The 21,909-nt window shown below is 52.3% G+C and overlaps 1 protein-coding gene and 1 non-coding gene across 5 annotated transcripts; both read right to left on the bottom strand.

The window, feature by feature from the left end:
- Positions 1-1,308: 1,308 nt before the first annotated feature.
- Positions 1,309-16,955, bottom strand: PRRC2A (proline rich coiled-coil 2A). Of its 4 annotated transcripts, none has more exons than XM_045541647.1 (31): positions 16,771-16,955; positions 14,483-14,657; positions 13,481-13,658; positions 13,029-13,128; positions 12,871-12,943; positions 12,386-12,529; positions 12,089-12,240; positions 11,816-11,895; positions 11,524-11,666; positions 11,134-11,224; positions 10,805-11,021; positions 9,778-10,258; positions 9,126-9,313; positions 8,596-8,893; positions 7,995-8,205; positions 5,942-7,813; positions 5,352-5,623; positions 5,040-5,170; positions 4,698-4,824; positions 4,502-4,587; positions 4,070-4,303; positions 3,794-3,934; positions 3,602-3,673; positions 3,295-3,498; positions 3,031-3,113; positions 2,644-2,854; positions 2,460-2,558; positions 2,119-2,331; positions 1,930-2,024; positions 1,741-1,831; positions 1,309-1,629 (listed from the first exon to the last, which is right to left on the bottom strand). In XM_045541647.1, exons 2-31 carry the CDS (start codon positions 14,592-14,594, stop codon positions 1,489-1,491), a joined length of 6,540 nt encoding a protein of 2,179 aa, XP_045397603.1. In that variant the 5' UTR covers positions 14,595-14,657; positions 16,771-16,955; the 3' UTR covers positions 1,309-1,488. The 4 variants fall into 4 exon arrangements, with proteins under 4 accessions (XP_045397603.1, XP_045397604.1, XP_045397605.1 ...); XM_045541648.1 differs by having other exon boundaries at positions 3,328-3,498; positions 16,771-16,928; XM_045541649.1 differs by lacking the exon at positions 3,295-3,498 and having other exon boundaries at positions 16,771-16,928.
- LOC123633775 lies at positions 13,858-13,987 on the bottom strand. Its single transcript, XR_006733780.1, has one exon. It is a non-coding gene; the product is annotated as a small nucleolar RNA SNORA38 (small nucleolar RNA).
- Positions 16,956-21,909: the final 4,954 nt, after the last annotated feature.

Below are 21,909 nucleotides of genomic sequence, written 5' to 3'. Positions count from 1 at the left end.
AGGCTGAGGCGGGAGCATTGCTCAAGCCCAGGAGTTTGAGGCTGCAGTGAGCTATGATTGCAGCACTGCACTCCAGCTTGGGTGACAGCAAGAAGACCCTGTCTCTAAAAAAGTAATGATAAAAATGCTCATTAGGAGTGTAAGACAGCCTTGTGAGTAATGTGTACTACCACGTTCTGTTCATGGAACACACCAAAATGTGCAAGCCTATTTTGACAGTTGCATTTTTGAGCAAAAGCACTTTATATGCAATAAGACTTGTATTTCAAGATGGAAGAATGTATTTTGGGTGTACACTAGGGTAGAGCTCTCAAACTAGCAAAAAAATTGCAGCTGCAGACCTAGCATGTAGTTACCATATGAAATCCCACCGAGTTTGACAATGGTGGAACTTGGTCTATCCAGTTCGAAGAGCTCACTTTTTTTGTGTGCAGACAGGGTCTCTATTGCCTAGGCTGGTCTGGAATTCCTGGCCTCAAGTGATCCTGCCTCTGCCTCCCAAAGTGCTTGGACCACAGGCTTTGGCCACTGTACCTGGGCAGAGCAGTGTTAATGTGCTCAGATGTTGAGGTCATGAAAGCCATAAAGCTGCAGTCCCCAAACCCCTGGCCCAGGCCCAGTACTGGCCTATGGCCTATTAGGAAAGCAGGGTCATGCGTCACCACCTGAGTTCTGCCCACCCCCACCACCTCCCGTGGAAAAATTGTCTTGTATGAAACTGGCCCCTGGTGCCAAAAAAGTTGGGGACTGCTGCTATAAAGGGAACAAAGTCCCATAGTTGCAAATTCTTTTGACAGGCAGTTGATGTGCATTCCCCTTTTGGCTATTTGAGGTACCAGACCAGTAGAAAGTGACAAACCATTCTGAGGCCAGGTCATAAGCTCTGGAGCTTTCACCTCGACCTCTTGGAACACTTGGTTCAGGGTCATTTAACAGGTATGATGACTTAACACCCTGTGGGAGAATCCATGTTAAGACAATGACAATCCAATAGAGTTCCAGATGTCCCACAAAGGCTCCAGATGTGTGAAGAAGCCATGTGGGGACCAGCCCAGGTGTTGGCTGCAGACTGGTAACCAACTGGCTCAAGAAGCAATTTACCCAGCTAAGCCCGGACCAAATTCCCAACCCACAAAAATTTTAAAATCCATAAAATGGTCCTGGCTATGTTCTGAGGTAGTCTGCTGTAACAGATCACTGGAGTCAGTAACAACGGGTTCCCTGACTGAAACTGCTCCACGGACCTTAGCACCATGCTATAAAACAATGCAACCAACCAACCCATCCCCCCAAATGATTTTGGAAAAATTTTTAAATCCTTTTATTACTCTTTTTTAACAAACAGCCCCAGGGATAGGAGACCAGGGGAAGGGGGACGAGGGGAAGCGAGGCCCCAGCCCCACAACCCCTCCTCACCTACCCCTTTCCCCCTTATATATTTATAATCTATATACAAGCCCCGGGGGATAGGGGGCCAGGGGAACTCTCTCAGCGGGGTGGGGGCAACCCAGGCTCCTTGTCCCCTGGGGACCCAGGCTCCTCTGCCCGTCGGGAAGGCCCTTCTCGTGAAGGTGGCCCTGTCCGCTCCCAAGGCTTTGGCATCCAGCGCAGGGCATCTGGTGCGGAGGCCTAGGGGACAGGCACGTGTGAAAGAGTAAGTCATAGCAGGAGGTCAGGGACAGGAACTCAGGTGGCAACTCTTGAATTTAGACTTGGGGGCCACCAAGTTTTCTCCTTCACCTGCTGGTAAAGGTCGATGCGCTGGGTGCGGAAGACTCTGCTGTAAGTGGAAGGTGGGGCCTTGAGGCGAGAATTGAGGCCAGAGAAGGACCTAAGGGAAAAAGAGTGTTTAAGGCAAACCTAGGACCCACCCCCTGGTTCCAAAGCCAGCCAGCCCTTTGGGGAGTCTGCATCCCCATTCCCTGTTACCTTCCAGTTGGAGGAGCACGTGATGACCCATGTCCCCCAAGGTTGCTGCTCAGTTTTCGATAATCCTGGAACTGCTTTAGTTCCACTGGGTGCAACTGAAGGAAAAAGATGCCATGAGCCTCCTGTCTGGAGACGCGGCCTCCCTATGCCTAACTCCAGTTCCCCGGCACCTCAGCTGCTGCACCTTACCTCTGCTCGCCCCAAGCTAGCGGGGAAGGGCCTGGCCGGTGAAGGCAGCACCCGAGTAGCAGGAGCAGGTGGGGGCCGCACAGCTAGGCTGGGGGGCTGCAGAGCAGGGCCCACAGGTAACAGAGAAAGGGGGGGTGGGGCAGGAGGCGGTGCTGGCTGCAGGGAGCCAAAGTTCACCACCGGCAGCTGTGAGTCTACCATGGGTAGAAGCATCTGTAACAAGAAATTTGGGTATGAATGTTGTGAGCAGGGAGGAATATCAGAAAACCAAGAAAAATCAAAACAAAACCCAGAGACTAGACAAAGAAATAATGAAAGGGAAGTGGGAAGATAGAAGGTACCTGTTGGGCAGGGGCCCCTGAAGGGAGAAAGCTGCTTTGGCCACCAGGCTGCAGAGGAGTAGAATAAAAATCCGAAGGGGATGGCAGATCCTGGCGTACCTGTTGGAAATGGGGAGGAAGTATGTCAACTCCCTGCTTTCTCTGCACCCTAACTCCCAAGCCCTAATGCCTGCCCATCTCTTACCTGAAGCAAAGGTGGGTCAGGCAAAGGACTGGGGCAGAAAGCTGGAGAGTAGAGAAAGGAAGGTGGAGGGTAAAGAACTCCTCCGGCCGGTAACTTCCCCAGCTCTGTTGCTTGCAGTGCAGAGAAATCCAGAAACTGGCCCTTGAAGGCTACCCCCGAGAGCAGTGCCGAGGGAGGGGCTGGGCCTGGGGGAAGGTATAGGGGCTGTGATCTGGAAAGAAATCGGGGGGAGAAGAGGCATTAGGAAGCCAGAGCCATTTACTCCTTTAGTCTGAGCAATGCCATAAGTTCACTAGTCTTTGGTACCCTAGAACTGTCTCTTCTCCTTCCTTTGCCCTGAAACATTATCTCCATCTTCTTCTAAGGTCCACAGGAATCTAGTCTTACCTGTAAGGGTGCAGTGAGGGTGTTCCAGGGCGGAAGCCGCCACTGTTTGGATGTAACTGAGAATCCATGGCTCCTCCAGAGACCTGCAGAAGAGCAGAGTTAAAATAGCTCTAGTTTCTCAGCTCGAGAAAAGATCCCCATCCCACCCACAGCAGTAAAAATAAGGTGGAAAACGTAATGACAATAAAAGAAATGATGTTCTACAACTATACAACTTAGGCTTAATTACAAGACATAAGCAGGCAAAAAAGAACGATTACTTACTGAAGGGGTCATGCGATGGGAAGCAGGGCCTACCTGAGAACTGGGAGGCCCAGGGCTGCCATAGCAGACCTCAGGGTACAGGCGCTGGCCTGAGGAGGAGCTGGGCTCCGGGCCACAGTGCCCAGCACCCAGGTTCTTGGATTGTGACTCAGCCGAGGCTGAAGCACTGGGGAGCAGCTCCCAGTCCCGGGATATAGAAATGGCCTGGGAAGGAGAGGCCGATGTCTGACATCCTTGGTGCCCAAGTCACTCCCAGCAGTCTTCTTCAGAAGTCTCAGGCCTTTCCACCAAACTTACTCCCACTTACCTCTGTGACTGATGCCGTCAGCTCCTGCTCTGCTTTTAAACTGTCTCCTACCACTAGGCGTAAGTCTGAATCCTATGATCACAAGGCAGAGGAGATTGTCCCAAAATTTAGACATAGGTCCTCTGTGTGTCACCTCCAGCCCTTCCCTTCTCTCCACCCAACCCAGGATACCAAGATGGAGCCCACACAGACCTTGTCACTAGTGCCAAACTGGACCAAGGGGCCAGGTCGATGGGATGGCCGGAGGGGGCCAGGCTCTGGGCCTCGGTCTGTACGCTGTGATCGTTCTGTGCCAATGGGGCCAGGGGGCAGAGGCTGCTCCCGGGGCAGCTCCTGGGTTGGTGGAGGGAAAGGGAAGCCCAAATCAGGGGATCCCCAGAAATCACAGGCAGGAGGAGGGACTAGACAAAGGCAGGGCCAAAATCAGACTTCTGGATACATTCCTCTAATCCTGTCTTGGTTTTTTACCTTTCTGTCCCCATTGTGGGGGGCAGGTGGCCGTCTCCTAGGAGGTTCAGAGGGTTCAGAGCCAGGTGGACCCTCACAAGGAACAGGATTCATGGGTGAGGGGCCTCCAGGCCGCTTGGGGGGTCCCTCTGCTGTCCCCTTGAGTCCTCCATCAGGGGAACTTCGCTGGCTGCAGGGACCTGATGACACCTGAGAATCCCCACTCAGGTCCACCCCACTGTCAGACTGACTCATCTGAGAGGAGTGGAGAAGGAGCTAGTTAAGTCAGGGTAGAAAGCATCCCAACACCTGACTCCTGCACACACACAGAAAAACTGCAGAAAGGAGACAACCGAGTGGGAGAACAGCCTGACTCGAACCCAAGCAGATGGGGAAGTATGGCCAAGTGCTCAAAAAATCCCAGCTCAGACACTCCCTCCCATCCTCACTCACCTCTGTGCCAGCCACATCCTCAAAAGGACTCAGGGGCTCCATCCAGGGCTCCATGGAGCGGGGCCGGTAACTCTTCTGGCTAGCGGCTGGGGAAGGGTGCACCGACCAGGAAGAGAAATTGAGAGGAGGATAGTTCTGAAGCCCATCTCACTCTAGCCCTCCACCACGTCCTTTCCTTTCACTCAGCTTTACTCACCATGTAACCGATGCCAGATGTGAGGGGTCAGGGCCTCTGTTCCTGCATCTCTGGATTCTCCCTGAGGGCCTGGGCCCTCGGGCTTAGAGCCCAAGAATCCCGCGCTATGAGGTGGTGGCAAAGACTCCTAAAGACGAACGAGGTGGAGACTGAGAAACGTAGGAAGCTGGGAAAGAGTGAGGTGTGGGGGTGACAAGGGAGACATATGAGAGACAAGTGTGATAGTGAGAATTTGGGATAAAAACTCAACGATAGAAATGGGAAAGAGAATAGAGAAAACAAAACCAAAAAGAACTTTCGGGACTAAGAGCTCAGTGAAGCAATCTCAAACCCCATCCTCACCTCCTGCAGCAGCTCTGGCTTTCTAGAAGGCCGCTCTCGACGTTTGGGGGGGAAGGGATTAACCCCGGCAGGATCATGGGGACTCCCGCCCACCCTTCTCACCGTTGGCCCCGGCTCCTCAAAGTCGGGGTCTGGGGAAAAGAGAAAAACCATCAGCACCTGCCCTGCTGTATCACCGACCGTGGCTTTTCCTCCCTATTCTACCTCCGGATCCTTCCACCCCTGCTGCCTACAGCCTCCAGGCCAGACTCTCCCCCCCATCACCTGACCCTCTCTGGGAACGGAGACCCACCCATAACCACTGCAGCTTACCAGAACTGAGGCCGCTGCTGCTGGTTCTCTGGGGCTCATTACGAGTCGGGGGCCTAGAGGCAGGGCCCTGAGGGGCTTGGGGAGGCCCAGGCTTGTGCCTTGGGTGTCCCCCTGGTGCAGTTACACTTCCTTGGCGGCTACTAAGCTGGGCCAGAGCTTGCTGGATGCCAGCAGGGTTGCTGTGGATAACTCGGTCCAGGCGGAAGACAGCGGAGCTGCTGGGGGGCGGGGGAGGCAGGGGGAGCCCCGGGGACCGCTCCTCTGGAGGCCGGCTGAAGAAAACGGACCAAGTCAATTATCTGCTTTTCAACTGCTGCCCCTTACAGGCTATCCTCTCCCCTACTCAGGTGTTTCTGAGCCCTTCTAAGTTTCCAACGCGTAGGTCTGTAGAGTGGAAAGCAAATAAAGAACAAACATCGACTGCTCTCCAGCTGCCTTACCTACGTGTGGAAATCCTAGTGCCTTTCTAAGAGTCTACATCCCCTCAGATCACAAACTCCACAGCACCCAAACTCACCTTTCCCCCAGGCTTTTCCCCTCCCCCCGTTTTTAAACCTTAGGCATGAACTTCATAGCCTGTCCCTACCCACCTTCGGTTCTTGGGTGAGGGCCAGCTCCTCTTGTCCCCTCGTCCTGGCCCGGTCCTTCCCCCAGATCCCCCGCTGCCACCTCCACTGCTGCCACCACCACTGCCAGCCTTGCCCCCTGGGCCTGGGCGCCGGTTCTGCCGTTCCATTCCTGGCCGCTGACTTGAGAAACTCCGCTTACTCAAATCCTTGGCTCTCTGGCTCAGATCTCCACGGGACATGGTTGAAATGCCTGGTCCAGGGCCACCTCCACTGCCCCCAGGAGTTCCGACAGCTTTGGGGGTCAGCAATGCTGGTGGGGGAGCCTCTTTGTCCCCCCGGCGCTCACTGGCAAAGTCGCTACTCTCTGACGCAGTCTCCCATTCCTCATTGGCTTGGTCTGAGTTCTGGTTTGACAGATCAGGAGACTTGGCAGCTGCCTGACGAGGCGGCGGGGGCACTGTGACTGCCGCGAGGGCCTCCTCGGGGCCAGGAGCGGAGGCTGGCAGGGCCAGGGAGGAAGGCTTGCCCTCGGCCCCTCTGGCTGCATTCTCTCGCTCCTGTTTCAGCCTCCGGAAGCGAGGCGGTTTGTCCTGCTGTTGAGCCCTCCCGTGCCGTCTCCTTCGGGGTCGTTCCCCATCTTCCCCGCCCATGCCCACAGTGCTACCTCCACTGCTGCCCCCCCGGGCCATTGGGGACAGAGGCCCTGGGATCAACTTCTCTTTCAAAGGGTCCTTACTTTGTGGCAAGGGGCCTGTGGGAGGTTTCTTGGGAGCCAGAGACTTGGTTGGAGGGCTCCAGCCTGGACAAACAGGAGGGGGCCGCCCTCCCCCTCGGCCCCGGCGTGAGGGCACCCCTCTGGGTGTGAAGACTCGCCCACCCCGGGCAGTAGAGAATCGGGCTGGGGCTGGTGAGGGTGGGGCTCCGGGCGGTAAGGGAGCAAGAGGGACCTGGGCGAGTACTCCCTCTTTGGGTGGGGGAGCCTCCTTGTCTGAGGGGGCCAGATCACTCTCGTGGGTCTCACTGCCTGTTTCTGAGCCGCGCTGCCGGCGCCGCTTGGGGATTTCTTCATACTCTGAACCCTCGCTTCGTGTCTCGCTGGCAGTGCGGCCACGGGGAGCAGGAGGGTGGTTTGGGACCCCTGCCCCACCTCCACACCCATCATCTCCTCGGAACTCTCGGTAATTGCGGAACTCTCGGCTTCGGGCTCCCCGCCCCCGTCCTCCATAGGTCCCCCGAAAGCCCCTCCCTCTGGCAAAATACTCGCCTCGGCCCCGACCCCGGCAGGAGGCAGGACCCATTCGTTCATAGGAATAGTCTCTCCGAAGCCTTGGGGCAGGGGAAAGATTCCCACTGGGTGGGGTTTCCTTGGGGCCCCCTAGCTTCCCCTTGGCTGTCTTTAGAGGGTCTGGCTTTGGGACCTTGGGGGTTTCATCCGCCTGTTCAAGAGGCTTGGGAGGCAGCTCTTCAACTTTTGCAGGTGGTGGGGGTTTCTTTATAGGCCCAGCCCGGCGGGGAGGGGCGCCTGGCTCCTCTGGAGGGATACCCCGACGACTGCTGCCTGGGCGAGGGCCCCAGCGGGTCTCTGTGCGACTCTCTCTGCGTGGTGGTGGGGGGCCTTGGCCTCCGCTTCCGACTCCACGGGCCGGCTTCCGGCCTGCTTCTGGCCCTGTCAACTGTGCAGTCTCCTCCTTGGGGGGCTCCTTCTTGGGTGGTGGAGTTTGTATCTTGGCTGCCTCATCACTGCCTGGGGGCCAGGGGAGTGGACGGGGCCCTGGGGGAGCTGGCTCCTCCAGAGGGAAGCGAGAGATTGCCGGCCCTGGGGCCCCATTCTCAGGAAAGCCTGGATAACTGGCCAGATACGGTGGGGGGGGAGGTACTGGAGGAGTCTCACTCCTGAAGAAAGACAGAAAAGTATCTCAGGACTCGGAATACCAGAACTAGGGGAGAAAAGAACACTTAATATTATGATCTTTCCTGTTCATCACTGTCGTCTTACCACCGATCCTAAGTGCTCTTCTCTCAGGCCCGGATCCTTTCACTAGGAACTCACCCATTTCTCATGACCGAGACTCACCTCATCGCCTTGTCATCCTCATCCCCAGCCTGACGCAGTGGTGAGGTAAGTGGCCGGGGGTCGGTGGGTGTGGTGGTGAAGACATCTCCTACCCAGGCCAACTTTGGATCTACCGGTGGGGTGCCTCGTTCCCGTAAGAGTGGGGGTGCGTGACGGTCAAATGGCTCTGAGCTTGAGCCCCCACTGTCTGAGCGCTCTCGGGGAACTAGGCCTGAACAAACGAACAAGAAAAACAACCCTTTTCACATCACAGGCCCTCCAGCCCAAAAAGCAGCTCCCCAGCCTAGTTCTCCCTGTCAAGTCAGCTCTTCCATCTTTTGTCCCCAATAGGTCTGGGCCTTGCCCACTCTTGTGAAACAGGGTTATCCACTCAGCTTCCCTACGAAAGGATCGACCCACCCCAAATAAACCCTGGCCAATCCAAGTCCCTTGTTTATGTCTTCCCCAAGCCCATTCTCACAACAGAGCTAACTGGGCAGTGCCAAGCACATGCCCTCCCCTCTTTATTGGTAAAACCTGTCATACCAGGGTCACAGTAACACCCTGATAGCCAACAACTCCCAAGACTAAAGGGCTCCCCACCTCTCCCACGGCCCCTTACCAGAGGGATGCACTCCAGGAGGGTAGAAGTCCAGAGGGGGCCGGCCCTGGAGGAGCCGGGGGTCCACATAAGGAGGAATCATCATCCAGCGGGGATCAAAGTTCATTGGGGGCATGGGCGGGGGCCGGCCCAGAGCACCCGGGTACAGGGCCTTGGGTGGGGGTGGAGGAGCCTGTGGAGCTGGCACAGCCCCCAGGGTCACAGGCTGTGGTGGTGACGGGGGCACTGGGGCAGGAGGGGCGGAGCCCTGTTGCTGCTGCTGCCATTGCTGCTGCTGTTGCTGTTTCAGGAGCTGCTCCTAGGGAAGAAAGAAAGAGGATGAGACAGCCATCAAAGCACACAAAGGGAATCAGCAAAGAAAAACCACTAATGCACAAATGTGACAAAAACCCAGACTCGATGGAAAATGGGGTGACATAATGGAGACAGAACTGGACAAAGAGGCAAAGGGATCCAGAAAGCAACTTATAGATGGGATAAATCTTGAAGCCAGGAAGAGAAGTAGCCCTTAGAAGGGAACTTGATTTCACCTGCTGTTGCCGCTGGAAACGAGGAGGCAACGACTTCTGATATTTGGGGTAGCCCAAGCCCTGGCTAGGGGGCTGCCGGGTGGGACCAACCCCATCACCCTTGGATTCCACCTTTGGGGCTGGGGGTGTGGTAGGAGAAACCTCTTCTGGTGGTTCGGGACCCTCTTTTGAGGGCAGTTGTGGTCCCACTGCATTGAAGAAAAGACAGCAATCACAGTGACCTAAACCGTCAAAAGACACTCCACGAACATCCTAAGAATGAATATCAGCCCTCACATCTCCAGCTCCCTGAGATATCCTATTCAACACCTGTTCTATTAAAGCCCTTCTGGTTTAAAACCCATAAAAACACTTTAAGGCCTCTCAAGAGCCTGCAGTGGAGGCATTAACCTACGAAATCACCAAAATAACACTTTTTTCAGTCTTGGCCTGCAGAAAATGGTTTTAGATCACAACTTATTCAGAAATTCAGATAGTAAAACCTTCTCTCTTTCAGATAACCTCACAAATGATGGGACTCTCTTCCCCTACTACCATGTCCAATAAACCGAAACAGCTACCTTCTGCTTCGTTTACTCCCATCCTTACCACCCTGCACTTCCAAGCCAAGCAGAGAGCCGACACCTGGTAGTATCTATCCCCATCTCCATACCTGGGCTGGCTTCGAAGCTGCCACTGCTGGTGCTACTGGTACTGCCACCACCACTCACCAGAGTGGGAGCTGGAGCCACACCTGGAGTGGGGGTGGACTGGGCAGGAGGGGCCTGTGCTGGCTCTTCAGGTTCTTTCTCTGGTGTTGGGGCTGGTGCCGGTGATGGAGCTGGAGGTGCTGGAGGTGCGGGGAGTTCTTTGGGGACTGCAGGTGGTGGAGCTGGGGCAGGAGGGGCAGGAGGGGCAGCCGGCTCTGCTTTGAGCCGCTTGTCAGGTGCCCCAAACTTTTCATCCAGCCGCTTAAGCTTCTCAGCACAGGCTGCCCGGCGCTCTTCCTGCATGCGCCGCTCTTCTTCCTCTCGCCGTCTCCGGGCACGCTCCACTGCCAGGGAGATTTCAGATGAAGATTGTTTTCGCCGCTGCCGCCAGGCCTCGTCCTCATCTTCAGGTGCTGGGGGCTTGCAGGGAGGGCCCCCACGATCCTGTCAACGGGCACACCCAGCAGGGCCAGGGATGTCAGTCGTTATGCTTTCTACCATCTCTTTTACAGACCAATCAACTGTCTAGCTGTAGCACACAAGGACCAGGCCTTGGGGGATGATGGCCTCTCTGGGTGGTGATAAACTCATTACCCTGGTCTTTTGTTCTTTTTTGAGATAGGGTCTCACTATGTTTTCTGGTCTAGAACTTCTGGGCTCAAGTGACCCAGAAGTCCACTTCAGCCTCCCAAGCAGCTGGAACTACAGATGCGCACTAACACCCCCCCCCCCAGTCTTTTCTCTGTTCCCTCTCTCTGTCAGAGATCCCAACACCCAGGCCCCTCCCTGTTCTTCCTCACTAGCATCCCAATTCCTCTCACTTCTTACCCAGACCCCCCTAACACCAACGCTGTTTTCAAGCTTTCCAGAGCTGTTCTGCAGCCCTGCACCTTTCACGGAGCCCTTTTTCAGCCCTCCCTCCAGCTTGCTCCGCCGAGACTGCTTCAACTGCCCAGCTGACCCTCTCAGTCCCTCACTGCAGACACTCACTGGGTAGTCCCCAGGGGGGGCCCAGTTCCCCGCAGGGCCCCGGTGAGGTGGGGGTGGGGGAGGCTTTGGGGCAGGAGGCCCCGGCTCTGTCTCTGGAGGCCGCGAGGTGTCTGCCCAGGCCGTCTTGGGAGGCGGCAGTTCGCTGCCAGGGGAGTTGCCCTTTCTGCCGTCTGCTTCAGGGGGCCGCTCCTCACCAGCAGCTGACTGGGAATCCTTCCTGGGAGCAGATCAACAGCAGAATTAAAATCAGCTGCAATCCAGCTCCTCAAAGAGTATATTATCGTGAGAAAAACCGAGCCCCCTTCTCTGCCCTGGGGGCCCTAACTTACTGGCCCTCAGCTCCCTCCTCATCAGAGTCTCGCCCGTCTTCCTCATCGCTGAACTTGAGCTTTTCAGTATAGTCGACCTCTTCATGAGCCCCTGAAGGGAAAAATGAATAGGAGTAACCCAGGCACTCTGCTCTCCAATCCCAGATATCTTTCTGGAACACAAGAAGTGATCTGGAACTACATGGTGGGATGTACTACCAATCCCAACCCCTTCCCTCTGAAGCCAAGACCCACCAATGATGAGTCTTGCCATTCTCACTTCTCTCAGTCCTGTGCCAGGACTTGCTTTCCCTCCATGTATCTCCCCTACCCTTCAACGTCTGCTTTTCTTCCACACGACCCCCATTTTTCATCAGATTTTGCCTTTTCAGACCCTTAATATCCACTTACCTGCCCAACCATCATCATTCTCCTGGTCCAACTGATCAAACTCTTTGAGATTATCCTCTTTAAGAATAGAAGGCCGACCCACAGGCTCTACAAGGCGCATTGGTGGCCCTGAGCCACGGGGCCCCGCCACACGAGGGAATCGGCTGTGTATGGAAAAGAAAATAGGAGAGAAAATAAAAGATGCCATATTGTATAACCACATACAAGATTGAGCCTCCTGGCTAGAAAACCATCTCCTTTCCCAATAGGCTTCCCCTACCCCCAACCATAAACCCAGACCTGGATTGCTCACCTGGGCCCATCAGGAGTGGGGTATCGGTAAGGCCCCTGGGGTCCATAGGGCGGAGGGAACGGGAGATATGGGGGATACATCTGCAAAAGGGCCCAACAGTAGCTGCTCAGCGGGACAGTCAAATAGCCTGCCAGCTCCTTAAACTATCCTCCTCCCCCTCCCTCTATCTCACAGGCCCCTAGCTTTCTGGCTGTCCCCTCCAAAGGCTAAGTCCTGATTCCTAATTCTCCAGCTTCCAGCAAAATCACTCCAAACTAAAATATCCAAACTCACGAAGGGCGGCATCATTCCGCGGTAGGGAGGGAACTGGGGTGGGACTGAAGGCTGCAGCCCGCCCCGGGGATCATGACCATGATGAAGTTTGGAGTCCAGGCCCTCCAGTTCATCAGGGCCACGCCCACCTCCGTCCCTCCAAGTTGTAGAATCTGTATTTTGGAAAAGACAGAGAAAGATATCAGTGACTCAGGGGCAACTGAACATAGCTGAAATTGATGGGGAAGAAGGTGAATAAGACAGTGCTTAGCTCTCAGATGGAACAGGTAACGTCCTGGCCAAAAGGCAGCTACTCACTCTGGGGGCGGAGGCTTGGTCCGGGCCCAGACAACTGCTCGGCAGACTCCCTTTCCTTGGCAGCCTTGTCCTGGTCGCCAGCCGCCTGCAGGGTCGGAAATTCCTCTCGAGAGAATCGCGACAGTAGGCTTGATGCCCTTCCACCTGTTGGGGTGGGGTGCAGAACACGAGACATGCACATTTACCGAGGACACGCTGTAAAAGTGGAAGGCTCTGACAGGTATCAAATCGTTGGGTTCCTGACTTCAAAGTTACCTCCTATGGAATACGTGCTCATTCCCCAAGAAGGAAGGTCAGTTCTGGGCCTCCTCTACTCCCTCACATGAGACTGAGATTTAAACTTGCTCATGTGCTCCGTAAAGCTGAGTATTAGTAGACCAAGATGTAGCCAAACTGGACGAAGGGACACTTTGCTGAAGGTACAGTGCAGGGCTCCTGCCTCTCACAGTGCCCAAACACAGCTCCCTAAGCAGCCCTGCACTCACCATCTCCATGTGCTCCATGGGTGACGCTGGCTTGTGCCCAGGACTTTACCCCGCTTGGAACTGAAGGAGTGTTCTGCAGAAGCAAGATGATAAATGGTGATGGGTATGGGACAGCTATGAGCAATTTCCGCCCCCCACCCCTCCAGTTCTCCATTTACCTCGGGGGCTGCTGGGGGTCGTTTCGGCTGGTTGGAGGCAGGCGTCTGTGAAGCCGGCAGTGGCTGCGATTCCGGCAGCTGAGCGGTTGAGGCATCGGAACTGAGGGGATGGCAGAATGGGAAGGTTACCCAAGCCTGAGATGCCTTCCTCACTTCTCCAGCTGGTGGAGAGCAGGGACTGAAATCAGGCCCATTGCTATCATTTATAAATATTAGGATAAAATATTTTAATTTTGTCATCCAGCATAGGCTATTTCCTGACGCTTTCTCTCCATCTGACAGAAAGCTAAAGGTGCTGTTCCTTGGTTATCTAACAGGAAATCTGGAATAGATAGGAAAGGTACCTCCCTCTCTGTCTGTCTCTCATGTGGTTGGGCTAGACCAAGCCCTTTCTCCCCCAAACTTCAAAGTTAAAACACTCATCACTCTAGGCCCCCCAAGCCTCTGTCTACCTCTTGGGGTCGGACTGCTCCTGTTTGCTTGCCCATCCTGTTCCGTCTTTCGGCACTAGAGAGACATTGGGGTCATTGCCTTTGTTCTCGGCTTTCAGGCTTGGAAGGTTGGCTGGGGGTGGCATACGCCGGGCAATGGCAACTTTCCCAAGACTCTGCAGGCCATGGCGAGGGGCAACTGGAGAAGAGGTGAAGAGAGAGTCAAAAATGCCTCACATAGGAGAATCTGACAGCCTCCCACCCTAGGCCCCATTTATACATCCTCAATGTCTTACTACCTATTTTCTCCAAATTTTTTAGAAGCCATCCTTTTCCCTGCCCTTTATAATCTCTGAAATTCCTATCAGGAAGGCTGAGATGTATTACATCCAAGGCTGCCATGTGGGATGGTTGATCTTGAGCCTGCAGGGAGCAAGCTGGCCCAGACTTCTCCAAGTCCACGTTTCTTTGCCTCCAACTCTTACGTGTCCAAAGATGAGGAACCACAGACACGCCTTTGCAGGAGGGCAATTGGTGTTCACCTATTCCCTAAGGGACCCAAGGTAAAGTTGGGAAGTCTCCAGTGTACCTTTGGTCTTTTTTTTTTTTTCCTCTTCCAGGAGACCAGGTCCCACTCTGTCGCCCAGACTGGAGTACAGTGGCATCATCGTAGCTCACTGCAACCTCAAACTCAAGCGATCCTCCTGCCTCAGTCTCCTGAGTGGCTGGGACTACAGGTGTGTGTCATCATGCCTGGCTAGTTTTTTCTTTCTTTCTTTCTTTTTTTTTTTAAGAGACAGGATCTCACTATGTCGCCCAGGCTGGTCTCAAACTCCTGGCTTCAGGCGACCCTCCCACCTTAGCCTCTTGAGTTGCTGGGATTATAGGCTTCAGCCACCACACTCGGCTCTCCTCTGGTCTTTTGATGTCTCTACTACAGCCACTTCCCTTCAAAGAGCTCTAAAACATGCCCCATTCATGCCTAGCTTCCAACCATTAGAAGCATCTTTGCAGGACCCTCACCAGCGGGTTTCTGGATCTCTAAGGACTTGCCCTTATATGTATCAAACAGGTTGAGCGAGGAATACTTCTTTCCATCCTTCCCCTTGGCAGTCGGCCCCGAGCGATCGGACATTGCGCTGGAAGCTCATTGAGTATGTTGGGTCCTGCAGGCACCTCCCCCAAAACGTGCCAGAGCCTGTGGACCAGACAGCAAGTATCTCAGTCTCTGCCCCCTTTACAGACTATAACAGAAGCCTGAAGTTTCCTTTCATTCTCATCAGGGACTCAGATTATGCGGCCCTCTGTCTCTGTCTCTTATGTGGTTGGGCTAGACCAAGCCCAATTCTCCCCCAAAGTTCAAAGTTAGAACACTCATCACTCTAGGCCCCCCAAGCCTCTTGGGGTCAGACCGCTCCTGTTTGCTTGCCCATCCTGTTCCGTCTTTCGGCACTAGGGAGACATTGGGGTCACTGCTTTTGTTTTCCACTTTCAGGCTTGGAAGGTCAGCTGGGGGTGGCACACGCCGGGCAATGGCAACTTTCCCAAGACTCAGCAGGCCCTGGCCTATGTAAACTTCCTAGTCTCTTTAAGCAACCACAATCTACTCAGCTCCCATGTAGCCCAAATGCACGTTCCCTCCTTTCCTCCAGACACCTCTGCCTAGAAAATCCAAATAAAAATCCACTATCATCCTAGTATAAATACTCTGTCCTTTGAGCCATTTTACCAAGGGTAGCAGCCTCTTCATTATCCCCACAATAATCTCCTCTCCACCAAAATCATTTCAGAGACTTAAAATGGGGCAAGTCCAGGACTCAGAAGAAAACATAAAAAGGCATACAATTCCATTGTGCAAGGGACAGAGCTTTAGATTCCCCACTTATTGGACACCAGCCCCCTCATCATGCCCCAGGGCCCTGCACCCCAGGTTCCACTCCCAGCAGCCTCAAGTCCCATCTGGCAAGGTTTGCAGGAAGATATGCTGGGAGTTTAAGGATTTTATGAGCTTGCTCAGCCAGACTGGGGCCTGGTGCCAGACAAATCCTCATGGAACAACTGGGATTCTACATACGCCCAGACTATACAACCAAGTATTTGGAATACTCCATCTTTTCCTAAACTTGCTCCCATCTTGGCTCCTGGAAAAAATCGCCTCCAGACGGAAGAGTGGTGGGCTCTTCTTTACCACATGTACAACTGAGGAAAACAAAGCATTATAGAGCCACTTGTATACAGAGAACCCCGTAACCATGGGTCAGACACCAGAGGGCCAAGGCCAGAGCCAACTTCATTTTCCTACCCTGTTAGAAAATGTCCATCAGCAGTCATTTATTTCCCTAATAGCCCCCTGCTCCCCAAGCAGGCCACACAATCTAACAGTTCATTCTAGAGTGACCAGGTATTTGTCTATGGATGGGAATAGCATAAAGAGATGAGAAATGGTGGGAAAAAAGCAGGGAAATCCAGACAGGCCCAGGATGAAAGCCAAATTGGGAACAGAGAACTTTATGACAGGACAGAGATGAGGGGCTGGGGGTAGTTCTGTAGGTGTTCAAGGAGACCAATCTGTGAAAATAAACATATGAAAGAAAAGTGGAAAGAAGATTCATGGAGTGAATAGACTAAAACTAATGAAAGAGAATACGAAAGCAGGTGGGAACTACATGAAAGCAGGAATGGCAAAGAAGGATGTGGAGCAGAAGTAGTATCAAAAGACCCAAGAAGAAAAAGGGGTTTGGGGGAGAAAGGAGGGAACAAGGAACAGGAAAAATTAAAAAGCAGAAGAGGGGAGACTGAGGAATCCAGAAAGCAAAGATGCTAGATGAAAGCAGGGTTTCAGAGTGGGAGTGACTCGACGCAAAGAGGGGCGTCAAGAAGGGAAGACCATAGCGCTGGGTGATGGGAGGGGGTCCAATATGGAGGAAAAGAGATTTTCCCGGAGAACCATCGGGCGCGGCCCACCCCGCGGCGGCGGCGGGGGAAGGGGCCCACAGATGGGGGCCAGCAGCCAGGAGTACAGCGGAGGGTGGGAAGTTACAGGCCCAGGAGCAGGGGTCGTCCCATGGAACCAGGACGGTGGGTGGGTTAGGGCAGGCGGTGGACTCAGAGACGGGGTGGAGATGCGGGTGCCCGGGCAGAGGTACCGGAGGGGGAGGGGCAGGCAGGCCCGGCGGCAGGAGGACAAAATGGCGGCGGCTAATGGCAGCTTCTCCTCCCCCCGGCCCGCCGCCACGGCCGCCGCCGCCGCCGCCACCGCCACCACTCCCGCGCCGGAAAAGGGCATCAGCGCTCGGCTCACCCACACTCACCTGGCCGGGTGCGCGGGGATCCGGGACCGGGGCTTGGGTGCTCCCCGGGGCGGGATGGCGGTGGGGCGGGGGCGGATGGCGACGGATGGCGCCGGGTTCGGCTCCTCCCGTCTCCCTCGCTCACTCCGCGGCTGGGCTCCGACTAACGGCCCATCCGGGCAACCGCCGCCCCCGGGAGTGCCCCCCCCACCTCCCGCCTCCCTCCGCGGCTAGACACGCCCCTTTATTTGCATAATGGGCGGGGCACCTTCTACCCGACTCCTCTTTACTTCGAGCTGTACTTATTTAAAAAAAAAAAAAAAAAAAAAAGCAGGGCTTGTGGAGCTTGCGGAGGTTATTTGCATAAAGAGGAGGGACTTACAGGCGCTAGAACGCCGGTTGGCTGAGGAGGCAGGCTCCCAGCGTCGGCCGTTGAGACGTGTGGAGGGGGCGGGAATGCGGCGCCGGTCGGCTGGGCGGTTGGGGCGCAGAATTTACACGAGAATGGTGGGAGAAAGAGGCGGGGCGTGCGTCGTGCGTTCGTGGAAAGATCGGAGCGAGGAGACGTAGGGACGCTGAAAGTGGAAGGAAACGATGCAAGGCCCGTGCACCTTCAGCGGAGGAGACGCAGAAAGAGGACCGCCACTGGGCTAGCGGGATTGGCGGCCAGAGGGCGGGGCTCACTAGACCGGGGAGAGTCCCAGCTCACGCGTTCTTTCGCGAGAAGGGGAAGTGCCAGAAGGGCGGGGCCTTCCATTTATTAAAGCACGTCATGCAAATGAGGTGGAGAGACCGACCAATCCAAGGGTCGGGGAAAGCGGATCGTCCGCACGGTGCAGCGTAAGCGTTCTGCTAGTTCTATTTATTTGCATAGTGCATGCAAATAATTTGAACAAAGATAGGCTAGGAATGACCTATTTATCAAAATATGGACAACCAATGACTAAGATGGACATTTAATTTTATAACCTATAATTTTCATGCATAGATTTTTATATTTGATATTATTGGCAACTTGTATTTTCATAAACAATGGGTTTTATTTTACAAAATTTCAGTAGTGTTAACCCACTGTAGAACCCTCTGTTCTCGTCCGACTTATTGCCCATTCAACGAGTCATTCAACAACTATGTTTTTGAAGGTGCAGGAAATATGCATAGAATATTATAGAAGTAGAGAAGTAAAATCTGACAATGCCTGGGGAGGTTTAGAAATGCTTCTAGAAAAATTCTTAATAAGAGTTTTGAGGAACTAGTTAGAACTTATCCAAGTTTTGAGGAGAGGGTGCACATCTCAGGCACCGTGAACAAGTAAGTGGAGGCATGGGTTTGGGGAGCTCCGCCTAGACTGATGTGGCTAAATAAAGGGACTGCCTGTTCATTATGGAAAATGCAGGCAGAATAGTTAGCAGAAATCAGATAAGAATTTTAGCCTGAAGCTCACCAATATTTAACATGACTGCAGTTTTCAAACTTTCTTTTTTCTTTTTCGAGACAGAGTCTCCTTCTGTTGCCCAGGCTGGAGTGCAGTGGTGTGATCATAGCTCACTGCTGCCTCAGCCTCCCCAGTTGCTAGGACTATAGGTTCATGCCACCACACCCAGCTAATTTTTTTATTTTTTTGTAGCATCGAGGTCTTGCTATGTTGCCCAGGCTAGTCTCAAACTCTTGGCCTCAAGTGATCCTCCTTCTTTGGCCAAGTGCTGGGATTACAGTTATCAACCACTGTGCCCAGCCAGTTTTCAAACTTTCAAAATGGTTCTCTTGTCCCCTCTCCTTGGCCAGCTACCACATATACCATTTTGGTTTTGCAGTAAAATTTCTTTTTGTTTTTTTTTTTTGAGACAGAGTCTCGCTCTGTTGCCAGGGCTGAGTGCCGTGGTGTCAGTCTCGCTCACAGCAACCTCAAACTCCTGGGCTCAAGCGATCCTCCTGCCTCAGCCTCCCGAGTAGCTGGGACTACAGGCATGTGCCACCATGCCTGGCTAATTTTTTTTTTCTATATATTTTTAGTTGGCCAGATAATTTCTTTCTATTTTTAGTAGAGATGGGGTCTCGCTCTTGCTCAGGCTGGTCTCGAACCCCTGAGCTCAAACAATCCACCCACCTCGGCCTCCCAGAGTGCTAGGATTACAGGCGTGAGCCACCACACCCGGCCTGCAGTAAAATTTCTTGAAAGAATTTTGCTGCAATTTTTTTTTCATACTCATCGTCTCTAATTTCTCTCCTTTCAGTCTCCGTTAAACCCACTCCAGTGAAGCCATCACCCCTACCCTCTACCAAAACTGGGTTTTTCAAGGACATCCAGATTCCTGGTTTAAAATAGCATTTATGCACTGATGACTCTCAAAAGTGTATCTTCATCACAGACCTCTCTCCCAAGCTCCAGACTTGTATAGACAACAATATATTTGACATTATTCTTGGGTATCAAATAGATCATTTCAAATTCAGTATGTCTAAAACTGAACATTTGATCTCTAGGACCTCAAGACCTGCTCTATCCACAGCCTTCACCATTTCAGCTGATGGCAATTTTTAAAAACCCAGTTAAGCCAAAAATCTTGGAATCCTCATGGATTCCTTTCTTTATCTCACTCCCCACTTTCAATCAGACAGGAAATTCTATGTTGAGAAAATATCCAGGGTCCAACCTGTTCACCTGCACTGCTTCCACCTTAATCTGAGCCACCCTCATCTCTCACCTGGGTTACAGCAACAACCTCCTAATTGGTCTCTCTGAGTCTACCCCTGCTCCTAAAGTCTGTTCTCTATACGTTAGCCAGAATGGGCCTTTGCTCAAATAAGGCCTTCTGCTCAAAGTCCTGCAGTAGCTCCCTGTTACTCTCAGAATAGAAGCCAGAGTCCTTACAGTGGCCTGTAAGACCCTAGATGACCTGGCCCCCTATTATGTCTCTGATTTTACTGCTCTCCCTACCTGCTACCAGGCCTCGGGGCTTTTCCCTCTGTCCACCTGGCTCTTCCTTCAGAAACCTACATGGCTCTCTCCTTTCTCTCTTGACGTTTTTGCTCAATGTTAATCACCTCTTCAGTGAGGCCTATCCATTCAAAATTTTAATCTTCCCTGTGCCCATTCACCCACATCCTGGTACCCCTGATACCCTTTAACCTGCTCTATCTCTTTTTTTTTTACTTTTTTTTATATACTGCTTGTCATCTTCTAATAGATCACGTGAGTTTTAAATTATGTTTATTGTTTATTGTCAGTCCTCTCCTACCAGTTCGCAAAATACATAGAATGAAAATTTCACAAAGGCGGGGATCTTTGTTTTGTGCACTTACATCCCAAGCATCTAGAATAGGAAATGGCAGATAGTTGATGCCCAATGAATGATTTTTTAAATCTTGTTTGTCAAAGTGTGTGTATATATATATAGAAAGATGTATATTTGGATGAATTTTCACAAACTGAGCAGAACATGTAACCAAAACAGAAACTTAACTACCACCCCAGAAGCTGCACTAGGGCCTCTTCTGTTCACTGCCCACCCCCAAGGCTAACTAATATCCTGACTTCTACTAATAGCAACATCGGTGAGTTTTACCTATTCTTGCACTTTATACAAACAGAATTGTATAGTAAGGGTTCTTTTGTGTCTGTCCTCTTTTGCCCAACATCATTTTTTTGAGACAGGGTCTCATTGTGTTACCTAGGTTGGTCGCAAACTCTTGAGCTCCAGCAATCCTCCCACCCCAGCCTCCCCAATGGCTGGGACCACAGATGCACACTACTGCACCTGGCTTGCCCAACATTATATCAATGAGGTTCACGTATGTTGTTGTGTGCAGTTATAGTTTGTTAATTCTCATTGATGTATAACAATAGTACATCGTGTGAGTATTACCCAATTTATTTATCCTGAGTGAATGAATGATTTAAGCCCCAGATTCTTTCTGTCTTTCTTAGTGTCACCAGGGTTGTTGCAAGAACTAAATGAATTAATACATGGAAAACATTTTTCATTATTTTTTTAAGGCTAGTCAAAAGAAGCAGCGGGAGAGGAGAAGGAGCAAAGAAATCTGTACCTGATTGTGATCAATAAGTTGTAAACAATGCTGTACTGGGACCAGCCTGGAAAGCATCAAGAATGGTATTTGGTACATAGTAGGTGCTCAGTAAAGGTTAGCTACTAATTTCATTATATTTAGATATTCAGTTTATTCAATGTTTATATTTATTAATGATCTTTTTTTCATCTGAAGTCCTATACAGTTACTGTAGATCTATAGGAATCAGCAAGCAGGATGCCTCCCTGGCTTTACTATTGAAAAGGGCCACCATGGGAGGCCCCAGTGGCTAGGTCTGTCCTTATTACATGAAACAAGCTGGGCTAATCAGATTCTTTCTTTCCAGGGAGTCAGGAAATCTGAAACAGTGGCCAGAGATGGGTTTGCTAGAGTTGACTCATCTGGACCCCTTGGGGGAGGAAAGGTCTGGCTTCATCAGAAGCCCTGGGGCTCTTAAGCTCCTGCCTTCCCTGGGGTTGCCCAGTCATTGTTTTCTGTCATTCAGAGATCCTGTATCCCCATTATCTGCACACAGTAGCCTCCCAATACAACTTCCTTTTCCCTTCATTAGGTAGACTGTTTCTGTAGCTTGTCCCCAAAAGGACTGCAATGACATATTTAACTCTTAAAATTATCAGGCCTTAGAGTATTGTGAATCCTTTATTTCATTCAATAACACCAGTTCTTTCATTCATCCATCCGTTCATTCAAGTTTTAAACATTATTGAGGGCTTGTGATGTGTAGGCATGAGAGCGTAAGGTCATTTTATCCCCATTTTCAGATAAAAGCCTCAGAGAGGCTGAGTAATTTGTCAAGGTTACAAAACTTATAGTGGTGGAGAATGTTAGTTCAAGGTATTCCTCATTCTTCATGAAAGCTACCATGGGCCTGGATAATATTCTTTTTGTCTGTACATGTCTTTTTGTCCTGCCTTAATTCCTTGAGGTCAAGGCTGTTTTCTGCAGCTGGAGTCCCTCTGGGCGCACAAAGACATCTGCTATCGTAAATGCACTACAGAATTGTTGATGGGTGGTTCACGTGGGCAAACCCTTGCTGCCATTCCCTCAAAGAAATTTCTGTCCTTCCCAAACTCAGGGGGAAAAAAATCCCCCAAATAAAAACCAAGCTGA

This window comes from Lemur catta, chromosome 2 (genome assembly GCF_020740605.2).
Source record: "Lemur catta isolate mLemCat1 chromosome 2, mLemCat1.pri, whole genome shotgun sequence".
In the NCBI taxonomy this organism is placed as follows: Eukaryota; Metazoa; Chordata; class Mammalia; order Primates; family Lemuridae; genus Lemur; species Lemur catta.
Note: the sequence above shows the minus strand (reverse complement) of the source record. Positions and strands in the feature narration are given on the sequence as shown.